Genomic DNA, 23,400 nt, shown 5'->3' on the forward strand with positions numbered 1-23,400 from the left:
TTTAACAACTACAGTTTTGGTACCTATCTCAGCCTCTGCTGTTCGTGTTGAGAGCATTTCCCAAAACCAGCGAATTATCGTACTGTTCGCCCCTCTTGTTTCAAGAGATCGCTTGACCACCTTGTGAGGTATATTGTCAAACGCCCCTGCAATGTCCAAGAAGGCACAAAGTGCTGTTTCTTTGCTATCCAGGCTTGCCTGTATTAGCTCAGTTAACTGGTACAGAGCAGTTTCTGTGGATCTGCCCGCTCTATATGCATGCTGACTATCGTGCAGTGGCTTAACCTGTAGATGATTTACTCTAAAAAATAAATATTATAGTATAACATAACCACTGCCAAATAAAGCTTTTTTCACAGTGACTTTACTAATAATACAGGACAAGCTTGAAATCAGAATGGTTTGCTTACTTGTATTTATTTATCCCTAATCCCTACCGTAAAATAACAACTAAAAAATAAATAACGTAGGGTAGACTCTTAGAATGTTTTGATCTAAACTGGTGTTTGATTTTTGATGGTTTATTTTAACATGGTAGGCATGCCAGCATATTTGCTGGGCACTTTCTTCTGTAGCTTAGTTTCTATTAATGCGGTAATTTTGCCAGGTATTTGGCCTAATTCGTTCTCGTCTAACGTATATTTTAGCTTAAGTTTTTCCACCATTTTGGTGTTTTTAGCGACTAGATTGACGGCATCTTCTAAACAATAGATCAGATCGTCTTGTGTATCGATAACCTGGAAAGAAAAAAATATTTGTATTCTTAACAAGTTTAATTAAAAGTCGATGTTGTATAAATATAAATGTAGTTCATACCATTACAAAATGTGCGTGCGTATGAATTGCAATCGTTTGGTAGATTTTTTAAGGTTCTGTATATTTTCTACAAGATTGTTTATAGTTCTCATTGTAACTTTCTTACGCAAGGCTGTCTTTCTTACCGATAAAGGCTGCACTGTTCTCCAAGCTCGGTTTACCACCGTTTTAATCGATCTTTTTCGCAAAAAAATCGACGGTGCGTCCCGTCAATAAAAATTGGACAAATTTACAAGTAGCCAATGTAATGAGTGGGCAATGTAAGAGTGTGTTTCGCGGTGATGTACTACTATGGACTCTCTACCGCGTGTATACTGGGTGCGTCTCAAAAGTGGCTCACCCCTATCACTCTTTTATTTTTGCATATAAAAAAAATCGAAATTTGGTATGTTAGTATATGACATAAATTAGGATTGATTGATGTATTCAATTGTTTTCGGCCACTTCCTGTTTCACCAGAAATTACTACAACTTTTGATTTTTAAATGTCACCCTCTGTATTTTTTTACTTTATTGGAGAGAAAATAACACTCTGAATAGAATGACATATCATATGTCAACTTTTGACATATTTGGAAATGGTTTATTTGAAATTATAACTTGCGGTTTGTAAGGAAAATTTTTGACTCGAAATACCAAGTGTGTGGTATCAAATTATTTGCAAAAAAAGCTTTTTCCAAATATGTTAATGAGCCACCTTCGTTTCATTTGAAAAAACTGAGATATGATTAAAAATACGATTTGAACATTTTCTAACTGGCCAGGGCAAGACACTAAAAACATTAAAAGATCAAATCTATTTTTCCAAGGCTCCTTGATTACGAATTACTGTTTTTAACATAGCCATGACACTCAAGATTGAACTTTAAAATACGATTTTTTATTAAGCGAGAATGTCAAAAGTTGACATATGATATGTCATTCTATTCAGAATGTCATTTTCTATCGAATAAAGTCAAAAAATACCGAAGGTGCCATTTAAAAATGAAAAAATTGTAGTCATTTCCGGTAAAACAGAAAGTGAGCAAAAACAATTGAATACGTCAATCAATCCTAATTTATGTAATAATATGACATAAAAAAAACGAGATTTTGTATGTTAGTATAAAGCTGGATTTATAAACTCGGAAGTTGGCGTTCAGTTGAGGTTCAGTTGCAGTTGGATGTTCTAAACTGCAGTTATAAACTGTCAGTTTCGGTTGTAGGTTAGGTTTGGAATTGTGAAAATTTCGAACGTTTTTCTTTCGATTTAAAAATACTTTTGGTATTTGTCAAAGTTCAAACACAGAAACACACCAAACCAAACACAGTAATCCACGATTACCCAAAATATAAACATTACATTAACAGAAATAATGAAACAACAATAAGAGTCATTTTCCAATGCCACGGCGTACTGTGCTTCACGTGATCGACTCGACATGCGCTTATTCATTGGCAGTCGCCGAACGTCGCCAGCGGTCGCCAACTGCCCGTAACTGCCGACAAAAAGATTGACCATCTTTGAACTCCGTTGAACGTAAAACGAACTGCCAACTTTTCGACCAACTGACTTTATAAATGCGCGCGTTCATTTCATAGCGTTGAACATTTTTAACGGCAACTGAACCTCAACTCCCGAGTTTATAAATCCAGCTTAATTATACTAACATAGAAAATCTCGTTTTTTTTATCTGAAAAAATAAAAGTTATAGGGGTGAGCCACTTTTGAGGCGCACCCGGTATAATAAATAGTTATTAAAATTAATAAGCTACAAAACACATCTAACTAACATTTAAATAAATGTGTTTTGTAGTAAATTGATGATACTCTAGTGTCTGCATTCTTGAAATTCCTTTCATAGACACAGGTCCAGTAGATGTGCTTTATTTAAATTTGACTGCCATCTAAACTATGTGGTTAAAAACAGAGTTTAAAACAAGTGTTTTAAACATAATACTGACTTTGAGGTTAAAACCGTGTTTAAAATAATAAAAAAACACGTTTTGTTTAAAAATAAAAACGTTTTGTCAATCCTGTTCAGAACATATTTGTTTTCACTGTCTACTAGTACTGAACTGTGTCTAATGTAAAAATGAGAAAAAGTAGTAAAAACAAAAAAAAATATTGTTTGAAATGATTAAAAATATCAACACTTACCATAGAAACATGCAAATTGATGCGACACACTTCGCATTCAAAATCCCCCTCGACGTTGTGCATCTTTTTCTTTTTGGTTGTCGTTTCGGGAGTAATTTTCTCTTCCTCAATTTTACCGAAACTCCTTAGTTTCGATCTGTACTCTTTTTCATTGGCACTCAGTTCTTCAATAAAGGGCAAAATAACCCTGAAAATACCAGAAAGTATTATATTTTATTTTTTTTTATATTTTAAAAAAGATAAAACTAACCTTAAGGCATCGACACTCGATCGAGAATCGTTGGCTATGCTGATCAGTAGTTTATCCAAAGAGAACATAGATGGCTCGCAGCTTGTCTTCAGATCATTGAACAGATTTCGGGCGGTTCTGAGCCAGTAGAGCGGTGCAAAGTAGACACTCTCGGAGACGACGTAGCCCGTACTGATGCTGGAGGTAAAAACTTTGGGGAAAACGACTAGGAATTGACCGGGTTCTTGAATGGTTCTAAAAAGAAAAAATAACATTGTATAATATACAATTTATATAGTCTGTGTCAGGAAAGATGACCATTACATCATATTGAATACTCCAATGAACTAAGAAATGAACGTATGATGGTGATATACTCTGTTTTTTTTTTCAGGTAAGATTTCGACAGACGATGACAGAAAAAAAAGCAGATGACGCCTATAAACCTTTGAATAAGAAGACTAAGGAAGGATCATAATGCTATCCATGTATTCATGCATGGTGGGCGGAAAAGCCACCATAAAAGATCTCTAGGGTGGGAATCCTTGACAGTTCTGTTTGACGATTCATTTGACACATTTGAATTGGATTTGAAATTTTGTGGATTTGTCAGTCTTTACGGAGATTATTTTATGTTATTTATTATTTATTCTACTACTGATAGTTGTATAAAGGTAGTAAATCTAGATGGAAATTCTGGCAGAACTTAAATTAACAGTGACACTATCGCGATTTATCGAAAAAGACTCTAAAATAGTTGGTTGTGTAGCGTGCGTAGATCTCGGCAAAATTGAGTGAAATAATGGAACAACTTTTCGCTAGTAAGTGACTATATAATATACATACGTGTAGTAAACCGATCATTTATGAAATTCACTTAAATTAACTAAATTATATATTTTTCTTGCATTTTAGCTTTTATTTATTACTTGTCAAAGATTAGATGTCAAAGAATTGAGATACGTTAATTTGACTTACCTGCTTCAGTAGCGTATCGGATGTTTGTGTTAATAAATACTTATTATAACTTATCTATTTTTTTATTAGAATTATATATTTTTATAACAATTTTAATAACTACCAACATTTATTCACAACGTAAAATAAAACAACAAATTATTGAGTCTACCCCACGTCTACCCTACATCATAGTTTTACATTTTTTAAATAAAATTAGAACGACACTGATAAACCGGAATTTAAGTCGGCCATATTTGAGGCCCATCGCGGTGTACCTAAGATTTTTGATATGCTCCTTCCTTAGTCTTCTTATTCAAAGCTATCAACCAATCATGCGTCATCTCTTTTTTTTAACCAGTTTTATTGGTCTATTTAAAAAATGACGGATCATATTTCAATATTATTAGTTGTGTTATATTATTATTTGTCAATGAACGACAAACGGACGGGACGCCGATGCGTATGAACCCGACTTAAGATTTTTGAGGGTTGTCAAACTCTTGCCAAATTATAGGTTATAATTTTGTGTCAAATTATGTCAAATAGAAATGATAAATATTTTGCATTGTGCATTTTGGACTGTGTTATTACGTGTGTTTCGTGTTAAATAAAATTTAGTGGAGGAAAACTCGAGGGAAAATTAAATGTTGACCTAGACCATAGTTTACAGTTAATATTCGGCCCAGAGACCATCAGAGATACAGTTTGCCAGAGACTATGGCCAGAGAGTTGTATTATTAACGCTATTGAGATTGAAAAAAAATAATAAAAGATACACCTAGATGATATATTGATTTATAAATTTCTTGGCTTTGTCAATGTACTATGGTGTTTCAAACTTTCACCAAAATATCAACATTTTGTTTTCCCTCGTATAATTGACAGATAGCAACTTTCAGTTTTAATTTAGAAAGAGGTATTAAAAAGTCAAATAATTTAGCTACAAACTGCTTAAAAAATAATCAAAATCGATCGATTAGAACACAATATATAAAACTTTGCCGGTGAGTGTATATTTAGTCTTTTTATTTCAATATTTAATTAATGAATAGAAACCAAATTTCTTGCAGTATAAGTATACAGGGTTGTTCACCACATACGACACGGAATATTGTAGCTAAACGATTAGATTTTTACAAATTGTAAGTTTTGGGTTCGTTGAAGGACGATTAGAGCTACAATTTAAAAATATTTTTACAAGATACAGAGTGTCCCAAATTAAAAAAAATATCAAAGTTATATTTTTTTAAATGGAACACCCTGTACATTATTGCATTTTTAGTTTCTACGATTAAAATAAAGGTAAATTTGATTAAGGTTTATTACACTTAAACCTTACCGTTTTTGAAATATTTTCAATTTTGTGAAATTGCAGTATAAATTTTAAGGCTTCATTTCTCCGAGGGTATCAAAGTTTTTAATACTAAATATTTACTGAAGTTTATTTATTGATCAGTTGTTGTGTTGCAATAATAAAAATTTTACTACCTTATGCAGAGTGTCTAAATATTTATTTTAAATAATTGTTAGATTTAAACGGCAATAACTTGTTTAATTTAAACACCCTGTATATTTTATGAGAGTCAGATGCACAATTTAATTGTCTATCAAATTGTATTATACCATTTTTTACCTATCTCTTCAAGCTTCCGTAGAAAATGCATTTTCTTGTAATTTGGAACTCATTTATCAATATACCCATGGAATACTGACATTTTAGATTATTTTTAAAGATGTACCAAATTTTTAAAAAGTACAGATACTAATATTGTCAATATAGTTCTTTATTTCATTAAAAAATAAAAAAAAACTGTTTAAATATTTGTTAAAAAGGATCAATTAATTGATTCCAGTATTCATTCATTCTGACATGTAATGCTTTACATTTTATTTTTTAATTTCCAATCGGTGAGTTTTATCAAAAAAACACAAGAGGTAAAAAAGTTTCTAAACAAACTAACTATCCAAATTAAAGCATTTGCATGTGTTTGATAAGATTTTTCTTTAAATTTCGTTAACAAGAATTATAGGGGTAGTTTATTTCAACCCCTTCCACTCATTTTAAAAAAGTAAAAAAATTACCTGAAAGTGTGTTTTCATAACAGTAATGCATCCATAAAATTTCATTAGTCTATCTCTTTTCGTTTTCAAGATAAAAAATAAAAACATTATTTTTCCGCCATCTTTGTACCGCGATATCTCCCTAATGGTTGACTTTTGACCCAACGTTTATAAAGCAAACTACCCTTTATTTTGAACAAGGAATCACCCCCTAAAGTTTTTCGCATTTGTTTTGAAACACCCTGTATATCGGTTAGTATTAGATTATCCGTTCGGGACTTAATATATAATCGATACTTTCCGACAAGTCGAAATTAACTACTCCGCGCTGTGGTTGTCATTTTGTGGATCTGCCCAGGCTCACCTGATGATGGAGTAGGGCTCCGAAACCGGTAGTGAGAGCAGGTTGATTCACATTATGACAAACACAGCGTAGAATTAAATTTCTATATCAGCAGTTAAGTGGCAAGAATTCTTATATAATTTTATTTAATTAATGTAGGTGTAAAAAAGAATAAAAAAGTTGGCCACACTTTACCAATGCTTAAACTCGAGTGAACTCTGAAACATACTGAACTCGGCAAATCTATTAGTATATTCTTTTTGTGGTATAAGACTATAAATAAGATTATTAAAGCCCAGTTTAAGCTTCAAAAATGGCAGCTAATTTTGTACCAACTTACGGGTCATTGAAGAAAGTATTGAAATCATTACACAACCTATTTAAATCTGAAGTCACATATGAACAACTAGGCCTAAATGAAGGATCTCTAACAAAAAAGTCTCCGCTGGTTAAAATACAACAGGGCTTACCTGCACAATGACACGTTATGCTCCATCAACAATCCAGGCGGTACCATCGCCGTGTCCGACGGCAACCACAGTTCCTTGTCCCGGCAATAATTCGGCACCAGTTTCTGCATGGCCGCGTGGAACACCTCGCACGCCGAACTCGGTATGCCGTACCAGATTTTGGCACCGCCTGTGTGCAGGTACTCGACCCAGGGCAGGCCGTGCGGGTCGCGGTACCAACAGCACGTGCTGAACACCATGCCCACATGGAGGGTGGGTACGGTTACACCTAGAGGAAGGAAGAATCAACATTACTAAACAGTGCGTTTATTAAGCAAAAGAAAGCAATCAGATTAATTGGAAATCTGCAATTCATAGTTGTAAGGGTAAGTCGTTTTTATCAACTTTGCGCATAAACACTTTGTATAGGCAGACAATTCTTAACAAATTATGATATATAAAAAAAAATCTTGATAAATACAAATTCCACACAACTGTACAATAATATTTTCAAGATTTAAGTAGATGTCAACTTGGGTTTATATCAAATTGGGAAAAAATCATGCAAAATATAATTCTAGTAAACTAATTTGATGTAGGCGGTTACCCACATGCCATCGATCCAGATATTTTTTTATATTATTAAATAACATTAATAATTAAACAATTAAAATATTACAATCTCGGGATGATAATCAAACGCGAGTCACCGAAGTTCGATTCCCTCATGGCACAGAATATCTAGCTACGCAACAGAAGTCTCGTTACATGTATAAAATTGTAGGTAGCAAAAGGAGACAGGCTTTTAAAGCCTGTCTCCAAATCAGATATTTTGATGCGGTAGTTTCGCTACTACATAATAGAGGGCAATAAATTTAAAAGAAAACAGTTTTCTACAAACAAAATTTAAAAGAATTTTGTGCAGTGTTGCCATTGTGTAATTCATATCGTAATACTTCCTGATAAAGCCTACCTTCAAATTTGCTACATCATTTAAACATATTAAAATAGATCAGAGCTTTTTTTCAATTTGCCATGTTAGTTGGAATTAAATCTTATGAGTTAAATTACAATCACTTCCTGACGTTTGATTGTATAATTGAATCCTGAATTTTCATTGTAATTCGGCGACAATATAATAAGTATTGTTCTACTATTATGATACCACTTCCTGCCGTTCGACTGTGTTCATACCAAGTTCATATCGTATAATCGGGAAAAAACGGCGTCAGCGATGGCTATGAAATGAATATAGCTGTCATTTTATATATAAATTTATATGGGAAATGTCATCGATCATCCTTTTCCTGCCAACTGGACGCCGTTTTTTTCGGTATCATACGATATTTGATATATACTATTTTTCATGACATTACAATATTATGGTACCATGAAGCATATCAAGTGATACCATAATATAGTACCATATTACGATACATGGCGTTCGATTGGGCTTAAACTTGATATACTATATCTTCAGTGACATTGTAATATCGTGGTACCATGGAGCATATAAAGTGATACTTTCTATAGTACCATATTTGATGACATAGCAATATTAGGTACATGGGGGCAATAGGGCTTAAACTTGGTATACTACGTATTTTCGGTGACATTGTAATATGATGGTACTATGATGCATATAAAGTGGTACCTTAAAATAGTACCATATTTCAATACCATTTCTTGACGTTCGATTGAGCTCATATTTGATATATACTTGCGTATTTTTGATGACATTGCATTATTATGGTACCATGAAGCATATCAACTAGTACCATATTATGTACATGGCGTTCGATTGGGCTTAAATTTGGGATACTACGTATCTTCGGTGATATTGTAATATTATGGTACCATGGAGTACCAAGAGGTACCATATTACGATATCATTTCCTGGCGTTCGATTGGGCTTAAACTTGGTATACTACGTATTTTCGGTTACATTGTAATATGATGGTACTATGATGCATATAAAGTGGTACCTTAATATAGTACCATATTTCAATACCATTTCCTGGCGTTCGATTGAGCTCATATTTGATATATACTTGCGTATTTTTGATGACATTGCATTATTATGGTACCATGAAGCATATCAACTGGTACCATAATATAGTACTGTATTACGTACATGGCGTTCGATTGGGTTTAAACTTGGGATACTACGTATTTTCTAACGTTCCAGCATTAATAAATATCACTATCAATCGCCCTGTATATTATTAATTTTAAAGGTAATTAAAGGTATTTTGTTAGTTAACATTATAAGGTAGTGTATATTAAAAATGTATATGTTTTGTAATAATATACTTAAAACTATTTTAATAGCCAAAGGAATAATTAATATAAGTGTATCTGACAAGAAAAGAAGAATAGAAAGAAACACATACTGCATTAATTATACACAGTAAAAAGAATGGGATGCCAATTCAAGTTTTTTTGAATCTGGCAACTGTGCATATTTAGCCGAGCTACAAGGCAGTCGACGAGCCGTCGATCCAAAACCGAAAGTTCAAAATTTCTAATTATATTCTGATTATGATATTGTCGCGCCATCTAGTATTCTATTTGTGCAATTTTAGCTCTTTCATTTCGAGTATTTTTCTGTTGCGTAGCTAGATATTCTGTGCTCATGGTCATAGCCGGGTGAGTGTAATTATATTGTAAACTATTTTGACGACGTAATCGGCGATGATTACGAGGAATAGAAGAATAAAAAGAGTATGCTGAAGAGAGCGAGGTTAATTCCTAGTTAGTCAATGAGTCGCATTATGAGTTTATAGTCAGTTCAAAGTTAGTTCTTAGTGAGTTGATAGTCAAATGGTTAGTCAGAAGACTATTAACACTACATACTGCAATTTTCACATTAAAATAGCAAGTTAGTAGCCAAATCTATATAATAGAGGTCCAATAGTATATTGCTGAATCCCGAAACTCCTAAAGCACGTCATACGATTTGTTAATACATTTTGATTTTTTGAATTTTTGAAACAAGAAACAAATTTGATATAATGTGCACTGACAGAGGTGTATTAAAACGAACTTACCCATAACTGGACCCAAGGATCTCAAAACGGAACCGTTATTATTTGTAAGAACCTTGAGATTCCAGGGATGTCTGGCGAAAGGACTGTTCTTGGATACCGGAAATCCGTAGCCCCAATTTCCGCAATCGATGGACGCCGAATGGACGCAGATGTGGTTCTGTTTTTGAGTTACATAACGCCAGAATTCTTGCTCCACCTAAATATTTAGATAATTCCTCTAAATTTGTCCAATTATTTTACTTTACTTATTTTTACTTAATTATTACTTTATTTTTTATTGTTATTTTTAAATAACCGTTAAGGTTTCAACTGTTATTTAGAAATTAAGTTTCACACACCTATGTTCTTAAAAATTCACAAATTAAATATCAAACTTTTGTCATTTTAAACTGTTATTTTTACATAATAACAGTTATAGTTCTAAATGTTATTTAGAAATAACAGTTCCACCCACATCTGTTTATAGAAGTTCGCAAATTTATAGAAAACCTACAAGGCGGAAAAAAAATAATACCTACCTCTTGAGCGGAAGGTTCGGCAACCTTGAAGTACATTGACATGGTGTTCCTAGCGATCCTGTAGAATGCATTTAGCGCCATATTTTTTCCTTTAATCGTACATTCCTCCGCTTCATTATCATCAGAATAATCGTCTTCTCCGTCAGACATTTCTTCAGGTTTCTGATCAGTTTTCATCTGAAGATTTTTTGATTCTCTTTTAGCCCAGTAAGTTTCCACTTCATCAAAGAGTTTTTCTCTTTCAGCTAAATAAAAATATTAGATCAGTATTACATAAAAATAGTATCTATATAATATACCTGGTGATAGCGTATCATAGGGTAAAAGATATTTGCAATAAATATCGTCCAGCTTAGTCACTCTATCTTGCGCAGATTTGGGAATTTTCATGTTATCCGACACCTTGGGCCATTTTTTCTTCTCAATAACTTCTTTTAGACCTCCCAAACTTTGTACAGTTTGGTATAATCTAGGCAGATCGACTTCCATACCTCCAATCTATGAAAAAACAAATAAAAAATATATAATCAAATTTGAAGCATTCGAGCGTTAGTTAAGCTACCCATGGTGGTGTTTTCAATGTGATGTTCTGAGTCGCTAGATATTTCCTAATAGCTATAAACTCCTTGAAATTGGGACCCCATCTGTGTAGCATTTTGTGAACGTACTGATTGTAAGCAGTGAATCTCATATCGTCAGATACTTTGCATTCAGGTTTGAAAGAAGTTGGCGGTACGATTTTGCAAATTCCAAACTGTTCAGCTTTGTGCCTAATGCGTTCTATGTATTCCAATGGATCTTGAAACTCTTGTTCTGAAATATTGACAAAATATTACAAAATATAACGTTAAGGGGAGTTAGCTTTATCTACAACAACAGTTTCTAATATTTGTTTTCAGATTTTTTGCTCTTTCAAGACCTCGTTCAAATTGAGAAATATAGGTATATGGTAGATCTCGATAAAAGAAACATATTTTCTCTTTACCGTTTCTCAAATAGCCGAGAAAATTTAAAAAAAAATGATTTTCCGCTGGATATTTTCTGGGTTCTCTTTCTTGTAAATTTAATCTACTACCTATGTTGTCATATTGTGAAGATATTATGTTTTTAACTAAAAATTAAAAAACAATTCCAAAATTTTTTTAATTTTTCAAAAAAAATTCAAAAAATTTCAAATTTAAGAAAAAATGTCTGCGAAAAAAAAACCTGATAACCATGTTTCTGGGTCGAAATATAACTACCCTTAGAATATATGCAATTTTTTAACACTTACCCTGTATATACCGGGTGAATCTCAAAAGTAGCTCACCCCTATTAATTTTTTTATTTTTTCAGATAAAACGAGATTAGGTATGTTAGTATATGACATAAATTAGGATTGACTGACGTATTCAATTGTTTTTGGTCAATTTCTGTTTCACCGGAAATGACTACAACTTTTGATTTTTAAATGGCACCGTCGGTATTTTTTTAATTTATTCGATAGAAAATGACATTCTGAATAGAATGACATATCATATGTCAACTTTTGACATTCTCGCTTAATTAAAAATCGTATTTTAAAATTCAGTATATGTTAAAATATTATAACCACCCCAAAAACGTATCTAGTGCACCAATCTCAAGTTTTATTTATAAACAAAGCTTCAATAGAGTTCAAGAAGATAAACGTATATCTAGATAGGCCCGCAAACTTCCATGAAAATAATCGTAAGTGGACAGTCTGGTTATAAATAGCCTGTGGTTGAAATTAGTTTAGGTAAAATAGTATGAATTAGAATTTTGTATATAACCTATATTGTTGTAAAATATGGCAACTTTGCAAGATGTAAAAAACTTATTTCTTTAGACACTTTTTAGAAAACAATTTAAACAATCTTACCTGTAGGATGAAACACCGGTGCCTCTACAAACTTCGCTGGATCAGTGGGTTTTGGGAAATCCGACACATAGACAGGCGTAATCGTCTCAAAACCCCTCCCCTTCTGCTTCTGGTTCGGCTTCTTATACAACTTGGCACTGCTTCCGCTACTCGCACTGGGCGAACTCGGAATCTTATACTTCCCATCGTCAAAAGGTTCAGGAACCCTCTCAAACAACGGCTTACTGCTTCTTTTACCGTGAAAACTCGTCGATGGGGGAACCATAGGTTCACTCTTAACCACCTTACTAGGCTTTGTGGGATTCAGAGGTATATTAAAGCATCTGGCATCTTCAGACTCCGAAGGCTTACGAAACGGACTTTGTTTAGGCGTATCGTCGTTCTTCGATAGTTCGTCTTCGGATTTAGAGGTGGCAGTACTAGAAGGTCTGCGTGAAGGTCTCCTGAAGGGCGTACAAATAACGTCTTCGTTTTCTTCACCGAAAGCATAGACACTACATTCGTTGTCAGGGGAAAACGCGTTCTTGTTCGGGGTAGAATCCTTCTTGTCTTTCTTAAAAATCCACTTTCTGTCACCCAAAGGAGACTTAAGAAGTTCGCTTTTTGGTTTTTCTTCTGGACTAGTTACAGGTTTAGGTTTGAAAGACTCAGGAGGTTCGACGGGTTTGGTTTCGGGTATTTCCCCGAACTTAGGCATAGCGTCATTTTCCTTCGCCACCACGCTTCCAGCCATTGCAGAATCTTTCAACCACTGTTCTATCTGCTCGTTGGACATATTCACCTTACCTTTTCTACCTATATCTTTATTAAGAAGGTCTAAAGAAGGAACCAGAGACTGCACAAAAGTTTTCGACTTCTTCAAATCCTCTTTGGAAGTGTCAAATCCAAGGAAGTAAGGTTCTGCGTCTTCTTCACTGCTGGATAACATAGGAAGGTAATTTGAGGGTCTCTTGGTGCATTCTCGCTTGGGTTTGGGTTCATTAACCAAAGTTACTTCAGCCAAGCTTTTATCTGCTGTTTTCCTACTCATTGTTGGTTTAGGTTTTTCAGTTTTCTTCGAAGTTAACTTTGACAAAGGTTCTTCGTCCGAATCGCTGAAACTTTGCTTGGATTTCTGAGAACCTTTCGAGCTCTTAGTTTTAGACAGTTTCTTGTTCCTCTGCTTAGTTTGAAGACTTTTTAAATTGATGTCTGATGTAGTGGATTCATCTGAATCGCTTTCTTTTTCCGCAATTACTTCAACAATCTTTTCTTTTTCGACTAAGACAGATTTTTCAGCTTCAAGAACCCGTGCAGCTTCTAAAATGATATCAACGTTAGTTTCTAACACGTTCATGACGGGTTTTGCTGCGCTTCTGGTCAGTTTTTTCTTGCGAGGAATTCTGACGTCTGCGTGAAAAGACTCATCGGATGAGTCAGTTTCAGAATGCTTGCCTGTTTGAGCGGATAATCTAGTTTGACGTTTAGGAGCTGTCGGTTCTTCTATGGGTTCTTTTGGTTTTGGCTCGATTTTCTTGTCTATAGCTATTTTAGTTTGTTCCGGTTTCTTAATCTTTTCTGATTGTTGTTTTGTCTCAGGTAATTCTGAATCAGGATTAGACGTACTTTTGGTCACAATGTTTTGAGGAGTTTCTGTAACAATACTGACAGGTGTATTCTCTATTTTGATTTCGGTATTAATACTAGGCATCGTATTCTCTTCAGTAGGTTTCTTCAAAATATCTTCTTCGTTTATAACTTTAACCTCATCAACTTTTTCTTCCTTTTTAACTTTCACAGCCTTTTTAACAACTTTCTTCTCTTCAACTGGTGCATTTTCGGGAGATTCTTTTTCAACATCGTCTTTGGTACTCTTTGCCTGAGCTTTAAGTTCAATTTCCCGCTGTTCTGTTCTTTTGACGTTAGGCAATTCAGGAAAACTGTCTATAGAAACGTTATCATCATCAATTTGACTTTCGTTTACCAGTTTATGGCTTAATAACTCCATGTAAATAGCTGCAGCTTCTTTGGTTTTTCTACTCGGCCTTGCAGAAGATTTTTGTTCGGGATCTTCACGTTTAGAAGGTGGTTTCCTTTTAGGAGGTTCGTCCTTCTTAACTTGTAGCTCTTTCTTTACTTGCTCTTCTTTCGGCGGGATTTTTTTCTTATTCTTATCAGCCTGAGGAGGTTTTAAAACTTCCTCATCACCTACACAGGGTGGTTTATCACTTGAACTTGTAGCTTTGATTTTTGGAGCAGGATTAGGTGGTTTCTCAACGATTTCAGTTGGAACTGCTTCCGTACTGGGCTTGAACCGTTTTATTTCAGGACCTTTATCTTTAGATCCACTACTTTTTGTATTTGCCGGTCTATCTTCGCTTTTTCTAACAACTTTCTTGACAGTTACTTCAACCGTTTTGACATCTTTTTTCACCCTCTGGCCATCCTCGTTCTTCTCAACAACAGAATCGATGGTTTTCTTTAGGTCTACGTTTTTCTTCACTTCTCTAGTGTTGGTCTTTAAGTTAATTTCTTTCTTCACACTTACGTTCTTCTTAACCTATATAGAACAAGGTCTCATTTACTGTTTCTTTCGTGCTATACAAAAATAAGGTAGAATCAAATGTATCTTAAATAATATACACTAAAGCCTATAAACCTGACTAAATGAAATTCTGACAATAATGTTTAAGTAGTTTAAGTTTAAGTAAGTTTTAGTTTTGTTGTATAATTTAACATACCGAGTACCGAGCAGCTATTCATTTTACTTTATAGAGCAAATGATTGTAATAGATATTTTATTTAGATTAAAGCTGCAAAATTAGTTTAAAGCATTTTTATTATCGCCATGTTGGTCACATTGCGCCGTGATCAGCAACGTTGTCGTTTATTATTTGACAATTATCATAATGTCAGTCATTATTTTGTATAATATCGTGTTGTTGTTGAATCTTTGGGAGTAATTCTCGTTTTTTGCTGATTTTCATAGTCTTTTTTTAAAAATTGTACTTTTAAGCACAAACAGTTCGTTTAAAAACTAAATTTTCGAGTTTTTGTATTGCATTTCTTGAAATTGTGTTGAAAATATGCCGAAGCATTTAAATAATCGAAGCAAAGGGCTTGTAGCTTTCCTGATAAAAAATTTTGAACGAGAACGTGACAATATAGGTTCTTTATTCCCTTTGACTGCAGTTAGCGAAGTAAGTTTGATTGGTAAGCACATTATACCACTTTAGTTATTTCTACTTATTTCGATTTCAAGCGAGTAGCTGCTGCCTTGAGCTTGATTTTCATGCATCCGTTGTCCGACGATACGTTCATACGATATTAATTGCATTGGTTGTATTTAAAGGCTTCGATTGGTTAACCGTTTCTAACCAACCGAAGTCTTTAAATTCAACCAATAAAATTAATATCGTATCATCGTGTCGTCGGACAACGGATGCATGAAAATCAAGCTTTAATCTTATATATTACTACTGTTAATGTCAGTGTGACCTCTACTCTTAATAAATAAATTAATTCCTAAAATATTAACTATTAACTTAAAAATAAAACGTAAAAATCTTAAAAGAATGATATAATAAATATATTGTTTCCCAATTTTACATTAAGATTCATCTCATAAATCCATCACAATCTGGCAGCGCTGTCGCCATCGCTTGTCACTCAAAGCTGATCATATGCATCGGAGATTGTTTTGCGATTACTTTATATGATCCAGATATAATATACAGGCAGACCGGTGCTACTGCACGCCACTGTCCAAAATACTAACTTGTGAAAGGTTAGGTTTACGTTTATTATTTAGGCATATAATCGCACAGAATTTTTGTCTTACTTTGATTAAAAGATTTTCCACAAAAAACACCAAAGATGAAATTTAGAAATGTAAACAAAGCAAAAACTGTAAGGCGTAAAGTAAGTTGTAAATAAACAATGATGTTGTCAAATTGATACTAATAAATATGGTGTTGTCAATTCTAAGATGTTATAATGAATTATTAATAAAGAAACAAATGAGGAGCGGACTTACTAAATGCATTTTGTCCGTTTTTTAAGATTTTCAACTAAAGGTGGCATTGCAAACTACATACACAGAGTTACAATATGATGCCAGAAACGATGTGTCAAATACATTTTATCGCATTCGAATTAAATGGCGAAAATGCCTTAGACTTTCTATGTGCTGTATGTCCATTGGTAGACAAACAAACAGAACTATGTCTTTGTGTGCTGTAAATATACTGCTGTTTGTCATTGCGATTTGCCAGAGATTTTTTTGTACAATTTCTCTATGTTTTGAATTATACTACTTAAAATAATGAATGGAACTACGACTGGGAACTAAATGTAGTTGGGGATATGGACCGTGGTAACAGAAAAATAAAGAGAAATTTCACGTCTAAAGGACAGTCAACAGTTTTTTTTCAATTTTTTTCAGATATCATCAAAACTAGATTTTCACATGAAGGTGTACTATTTTTATTATTTTTTACCCATTTTTCAAGTATACTAGTTTTTCGGTAAGTTTCTGGCAAAAAGCGTGGCAGTTTTTTTATTTAGCAAAATTCGAAAAAATGGATAAAATGCATCTAGAAAGTCTGCTCCATAAAATAAACGTATCAATAGATAAAAATCTTTATTCCAAAAAAATATTTATGAAAATAAGTATTATTTTTTTAAAAAGCAAAATCAAAAGGAAAATCAAATAAACGAATAATATACAGGGTGTCCCATTAAAAAAAAACATAAGTTAGAATATTTCGAAAATCACAGCTTCCAGAGAAAAACTAGTTACGCCACTGTATTCTAGGGAAGTCGCTTTTTTGATAAATTATAAAATATCCAAGATACAAAGGAGATCGAAAAATGCAACATTTTCAAATCGTCCTGTATTTCAGGAACCAAGGAGGCTAGGACAAATCATTTTTAGTTTCACAAAAAAGGAGCACAGTGATTTGCAAACCGCATCTTTTTATCTTCATTTATAAAGGAGAAACCCCATAAAACAAACAAAAATGGGACACCCTGTACAGCGTTATAAGTAAAGTCCACAATTATATCTACTATAGTTTATTTAGTAAATTTTGCAATAGGTAATCATTGACTTAGGGTGGTTGCAACGAGGTCCCGTAATCCTGCTGTTAAAACATAACAGCTGGTATTTATATCGGGTGCGTCTCAAAAGTGGCTCACCCCTATAACTTTTTTATTTTTTCAGATAAAAAAATGAGATTTGGTATGTTAGTATATGACATAAATTAGGATTGATTGACGTATTCAGTTGTTTTCTGTCACTTCCTGTTTCACCGGAAATTACTACAACTTTTGATTTTTAAATGGCACCCTCGGTATTTTTTTACTTTATTTGATAGAAAATGACATATCATATGTGAACTTTTGACATTTTTGCTTAAAGCAAATTTGAATTTTAAATTTCATTCTAGAGTGCCATGGCTGTGTTAAAAACACTAATTTTTAATCAAGGAGCCTGGGAAAAATAGATTTGATCGTTTAATATCATTAGTGCCTTGTTCTGGCCGGTTAAAAGATGCTCAAATCGTATTTTTAATCATATAACAATTTTTTCAAATGGAACGAGGGTGGCTCATTACCATATTTGGAAAAAGCATTTTTTTACGAATAATTTGGTACCACACACTTGGCATTTCGAGTCAAATTGTCCCTATGAATCGCATGTTGCAATTTCAAATAATCCATATTCAAAAATGTCAAAAGTTGACATATGATATGTCATTCTATTCAGAGTCCCAATTTCTATCGAATAAAGTAAAAAAATATCGAGGGTGCCATTTAAAAATCAAAAGTTGTAGTAATTTCCGGTAAAACAGGAAGTAACAGAAAACAACTGAATACGTCAATCAATTCTAATTTATGTCATATATTAATATACCAAATTTCGATTTTTTATCTCAAAAAATAAAAAAGTTATAAGGGTGAGCCACTTTTGAGACGCACCCGGTATATAAAAACCAATTGTTTTGTTTTAACAGCAGGACTACAGGAGGTCGTTGCAGCCACCCTCAAATGCTAATTTTACTGACTAAAATATTAAATATTAAAAAAACACTTACCTCTTTTTTATTTCTTGTTTCAGCTATTTTCACTTCTTTCTTCATTTCTACGTTCTTAGTCACCTCCTTCTTGCTTTCCACAACTTTTTCTTGAACAACTTTAATAGCAGACTCAGAATCCTTCCTCGTAACTCTTTTAGGTACTTCTGATACAGGCGTCTTTTTCGATTCATCATTATTTCCTGATCTTCTACCCGAATCTGATCCTCGTTTACCACCAGTTTCTTTTTCAGACTTCTTCGCTTCTGGAGTGGCTTTCTGTGTATTTGACGTGCTTGGTGCGGCTTCTGGGGAAGATTTCCCAATTTTTTCTGACTTGTTCTTTAAAATTATTGCTCGCATCCTTTGTTGAGCTTTCTTACGTGAAACGATAGTCTTTTTAAGAGTTGTGGAACGCAGTTTTGGTTTTACAACGGTAACAGTGTTGCTGGGAATCAGAATTCTTCTTTTAACTTGAGGCCTCTGCATTGTAGACGCTATTTTAGGGCTCCTAATAACAGTAGTTAGTCCTGAACGAGTTATACGAGCGTTTGAGCGCACCTCTTGTTTTAATTTAGCCTTGGCTTGTGGCTGTTTCGCTTGTTTCACTTTGTTTGTTTCTGGTTTAACTCTTTCCTTACTGGTTGTTACAGTTTTGCTGGATTTTGGTGTTTCAGGGACCTTTTTAAACGCAACGTTTGGTTTTTTGGTTGTTTCCTTTACCAAAATATTTCTTTTGGCCTTGAAAGGCAGTTCTTTCTGAACAAATTTACCTCTGAAGCTTCTCAAACACATTTTGGGTTTGACTTTCGGCTTCAAAGAGGTCTTCAAAGTTTGGGTTGTTACTTTCACATGTTTGGTTGCTATAACTTTAGTTTTTTGTAGTGTATTCGTTTTCTTTGTTACTGTTTCGGTTTTCTGGATGGTGTTTGTTTTTACTAAGGTTTTGTTTGTTGTTTTTTCGCTTAATTTACTGATCGTCAGTGCACGTATTTTGGCCATTTTTTGTTCTTGGTATTTTCTTCGAAGTGCCTAATTTCCAAGAGTAATATTTAAAAAAGAAAGTATACATAAAAATAGGTATTTGTTATTTTAACTAACAGGTATATTCCAAATATGTAAATAGTATTGATTATATTATAAATCTAAAGCCTTTATACTTATAATATCATATATAACAAGAATATGATATACAGTGAGTTAATGCATAAGTGTGAAAAAATTAACAAGGGTTCTATGCTAATCTGCAATGTTATTTGGCTATAGGTACTGGACAAATCAAAATCACAATTTAATTTAAAAAAAAAAAACGGTTCACGCATTAAAAAGGAAAAATTTGGAATGTGGATGTCCCTAAATAAATCCACATTCTTTCATAGAATGATTATTTATGTACTTATGCCCTATGCCACACACAGGGTGTTCAAACAAGTACTTCTCTTGCAATATTTTAATATATCATATGAGCGAAAAAAAACCCGTCCAGTTGGCTTGAATATTCCCCATATAATTTTATATATAAAATGACAGCAATCTGCATTTCTTAGCCATCGCTGACGCCGTTTTTTTTTCGATCATATTGTATTTCCGAGTATATTTCTCTAAGTATATCTTACTTTTGAAATAAAAAAATACGAAATAAATAAAAAAAAATGAATATGTTTGTGTAAATTGAGATAGCTAATAAATTTGCTAAATAAAAAAAAATATAAATCTTCATAATATTCTAAAAAGACAAACTTATTCTAATTTTTTTGTGCTATTTATTTACACTCTGGATAGGATAATGATTCTGTAAAAAATACTGCATATAATCCACTATACAATATGATGAAAAAACGGCGTCAGCGATGGCTATGAAATGAAGATCGCTGTCATTTAATATGTAAAATTATATGGGGAATGTTATTGACGTTCATTTTCAAGCCAACTGGCTTCCGTTTTTTTCGATCATACGGTATATTTATATATTGCAAAAGTAAAGTACCTGTTTGAACACCCTGTATGTGGCATAGGTACTCAAATAATCGTTCTATCAAAGAATGTGGATTTATTTAGTAACATCCAAACTCCAAATTTTAACTTTGGTAGATGGGGAATGTTATTGATGTTCATTTCAAAGCCAAGTGGACGCCTTTTTTTTCGATCGTAAGGTATAAAGAATACTGCATATATCAACAAGTTTTATGATCAAGTAGGCTTTGTATCATGACAGATGAACAATTCTTTATTGAAATGAAGTTTTTTATCTGTCAAAGACAAAGCCCACTAACATAAAACATTATTTATTGTAAGGTAGTTTATAATACTGTATGATCGAGAAAAAAACGGCGTCGTCGATGACTATGAAATAAAGATCGCTTTTATATGGGAAATGTCATCCATTGTCTTTCCCAGCCAACTAGACGCCGTTTTTTTTCGATCATAAGGTATCTACATTCTATAACATAGAATATGAGAAAATATACATATTCTAATATACAATATGATCAAAAAGTTAATTCAGATTTCGGATTAAGCATGCATTTTATGATGACAAAAAAACTATTGATACAGGAAATTATATTTGGATTGTTTAACAGTAAAATTTAAAGCCTAATTGATCATAAAACACTTTGATAACATAATGGATTACATTTACAATTGTTATCAAGAAATTATCTAATTATTACTCTGTCTTACCTGTAATGCTAGAGCATGCCTCCTTTTTCTCTCCATTTGCCTACTTATAACAATCGGATCTGCCCTCTTCCTAACTCCAAAAGCTATAAATGGTTTTTCCGAAGATCCAGCGGCACATTTCGCAATATCAATGGGACCATTCTTAGGAGAATCACCCTTGATCTCGTGCACTTGCCCATCTGTTACTATCGATGCTGTATTGAAGAATTGCAAGTTAGGCGGCAGAATTGGAGTGCCCCGAAAACAGAGAAACGTTAGAAAGTCTTCTGTGTTAGGCCGTTTCATTGGCAGAGGCATAACATTTGTATGTGGTATTAGATCAGCTGGTTCTAAATCTCTGATTGGTGTTATTACGGGGCTATGCACTCCGGAATTTTGGGCAAACTTCCTCTGAGCTTGAACCTTTGTTCTGTACGTTAAGAGAGAGAGAGATTCCCATTATAATATTTGGTAAAATAATGCTAAAAACAAAACTCATACCTTTTAGGGCTCTCGTCCAGGATAGGCGAGGGGCAGGTATCCTTGCGTTTTCTTTTCATTGTGTACGGTTCGTTTAGTGTTTTTCTGGTACAATAAATACCGGCAAATTACAGTTTATTTTCTATTTTGCAAGCACAAAAACAAAACGCTACATAACCTAACTTTAATTCACCGATTTCTGATTCATTTTAACAAATTCCCACGTTCACTTTCTCATGATAAAGACGCTGCAAATAAGTAACCGGTGGTTATTCTATCCGGGCAAATAATTTTCCAGGTGCCCGTATGTTAGATTTTTTTATAAAAAAATATAATAATGAGAAAATACAATTTTAAATGATATTTTATTACGCATGCTTACACCGGATGTACAGAGATCTTTCTTTTTTCAATTTACTGTTTTTCTGCTCTTGTGTCATAGATGGCACCACCAACAGCAAACTTTTTTAAATTTAAATTTTAAAATTTTAATCTATTTTATTTTATTAATAGTAAGGAAATAAACACTTAACAGGGAAAAAAATAAAACAACACTTCTCAACTATTTTTTTATTACTTTTGGTCGTAAATTTGATTATTTACTTTTTAAAACTAATTTCTTTCACATATATGTACGTAGAAATAGTACAGATATTTGAAGTATACTTATTCATTGTTAAAATCACAGTTAGAAAATACTTCAGAATAGGTTCAGTAATTAATTTTTGATTTAAATAAGTACCTTAGGCTGCACCACAGCATTTTGCAAGTTATAGAATTCTAGATTATCAGAAAATCCTTTTATATGACAAAAAATTATTTTAAAAGTTTATAGAATATATTTTTGATTTATACTTCCATGGAAAGAAATTATTGCCATAAAATTGAGCCATATATTAAATTATATGTTAAATTAACACAATTTTTCTACATAATTTTGTATATATATTATGAGCAATAATATAACGTTTTTATTGTATAATTGTTTGTCATGTAAAATGGTTATTGAAACACAAAATAACATCGTATATTAAAGTAAATATTAAGTAATTCTTATTGTATATAAGTAGTTTTTCTTTAAGGAATCTATATAATTTGAGTTTTTCTCGTCTAAAGTTTTTTATATCTAGGTATCTAAAAAATATTTGATAGGTAAAGATTTTTCATACCGCTCTAACATTATAATATTTTAAAGCTATCCAATAGAATATACCAGACTGTACACTAACATAACCTTTTTTTAATATCTATAGCGTCCGTCTAAATATATAGAGATATCATCTGTTTAGTTTAATATTTGTGTTCTAAAATGTAAAGATGTGTATTATATCTTTAAAATATCCGATCTCCAATCTATTGTATAAGTATCTTTTTTATAATTACTATTCTTGTTTGAACATCAGCCCTGCATTAAGAAAACATAATCACAGTCGAGTTAAAACCTGTTTTTAATTCTATTTACCACAGTGGCGTACCCAAATCGTTACCAAAAAATAACGGCGTACAGAGATTGGTTGGAAATGAAGATCGTTGTCATTTTAAATGTAAAATTATATGAGGAATATATTCGAACGTCATTTCCAAGCCAACTAAACTGGACGCTGTTTTTTTCCAATCATACGGTATATTTTTGCTTGTGAACACTTTTGTGATACGCCACTGAGGGTGTCATTTATGCAGATATATATTTAGCTTTTCAAGCAAACGTTGATTATTAAATATTGCATTAAAAAATATTTAAATATATTACATAAT

The 23,400-nt window shown here is 32.9% G+C and overlaps 1 protein-coding gene across 1 annotated transcript; it reads right to left on the reverse strand.

Moving 5' to 3' along the window:
* Positions 1–398: 398 nt before the first annotated feature.
* On the reverse strand, positions 399–22,007 carry LOC115877294 (protein Jumonji-like). Its single transcript, XM_030893426.1, has 12 exons — positions 21,667–22,007; positions 21,187–21,595; positions 18,526–19,536; positions 12,449–14,987; positions 11,129–11,379; positions 10,866–11,064; positions 10,567–10,811; positions 10,049–10,244; positions 7,020–7,287; positions 3,207–3,440; positions 2,957–3,143; positions 399–737 (listed from the first exon to the last, which is right to left on the reverse strand). Exons 1-12 carry the CDS (start codon positions 21,723–21,725, stop codon positions 522–524), a joined length of 5,814 nt encoding a protein of 1,937 aa, XP_030749286.1. The 5' UTR covers positions 21,726–22,007; the 3' UTR covers positions 399–521.
* Positions 22,008–23,400: the final 1,393 nt, after the last annotated feature.

This window comes from Sitophilus oryzae, unplaced genomic scaffold (assembly GCF_002938485.1).
Source record: "Sitophilus oryzae breed Bouriz unplaced genomic scaffold, Soryzae_2.0 scaffold_1443_pilon_pilon, whole genome shotgun sequence".
Lineage (NCBI taxonomy): Eukaryota > Metazoa > Arthropoda > Insecta > Coleoptera > Curculionidae > Sitophilus > Sitophilus oryzae.

Bases quoted from the DNA above. Each gene is read 5' to 3' on its own strand.
- LOC115877294 (XM_030893426.1), bottom strand. From the start codon at position 21,725: ATGAAAAGAAAACGCAAGGATACCTGCCCCTCGCCTATCCTGGACGAG. The intron at 19,537-21,186 runs GTAAGACAGAGT...CTTGGAAATTAG, and splicing joins GGCATGCTCTAGCATTACAG to GCACTTCGAAGAAAATACCA. The intron at 7,288-10,048 runs GTAAGTTCGTTT...TCCTTCCTCTAG, and splicing joins ATCCTTGGGTCCAGTTATGG to GTGTAACCGTACCCACCCTC.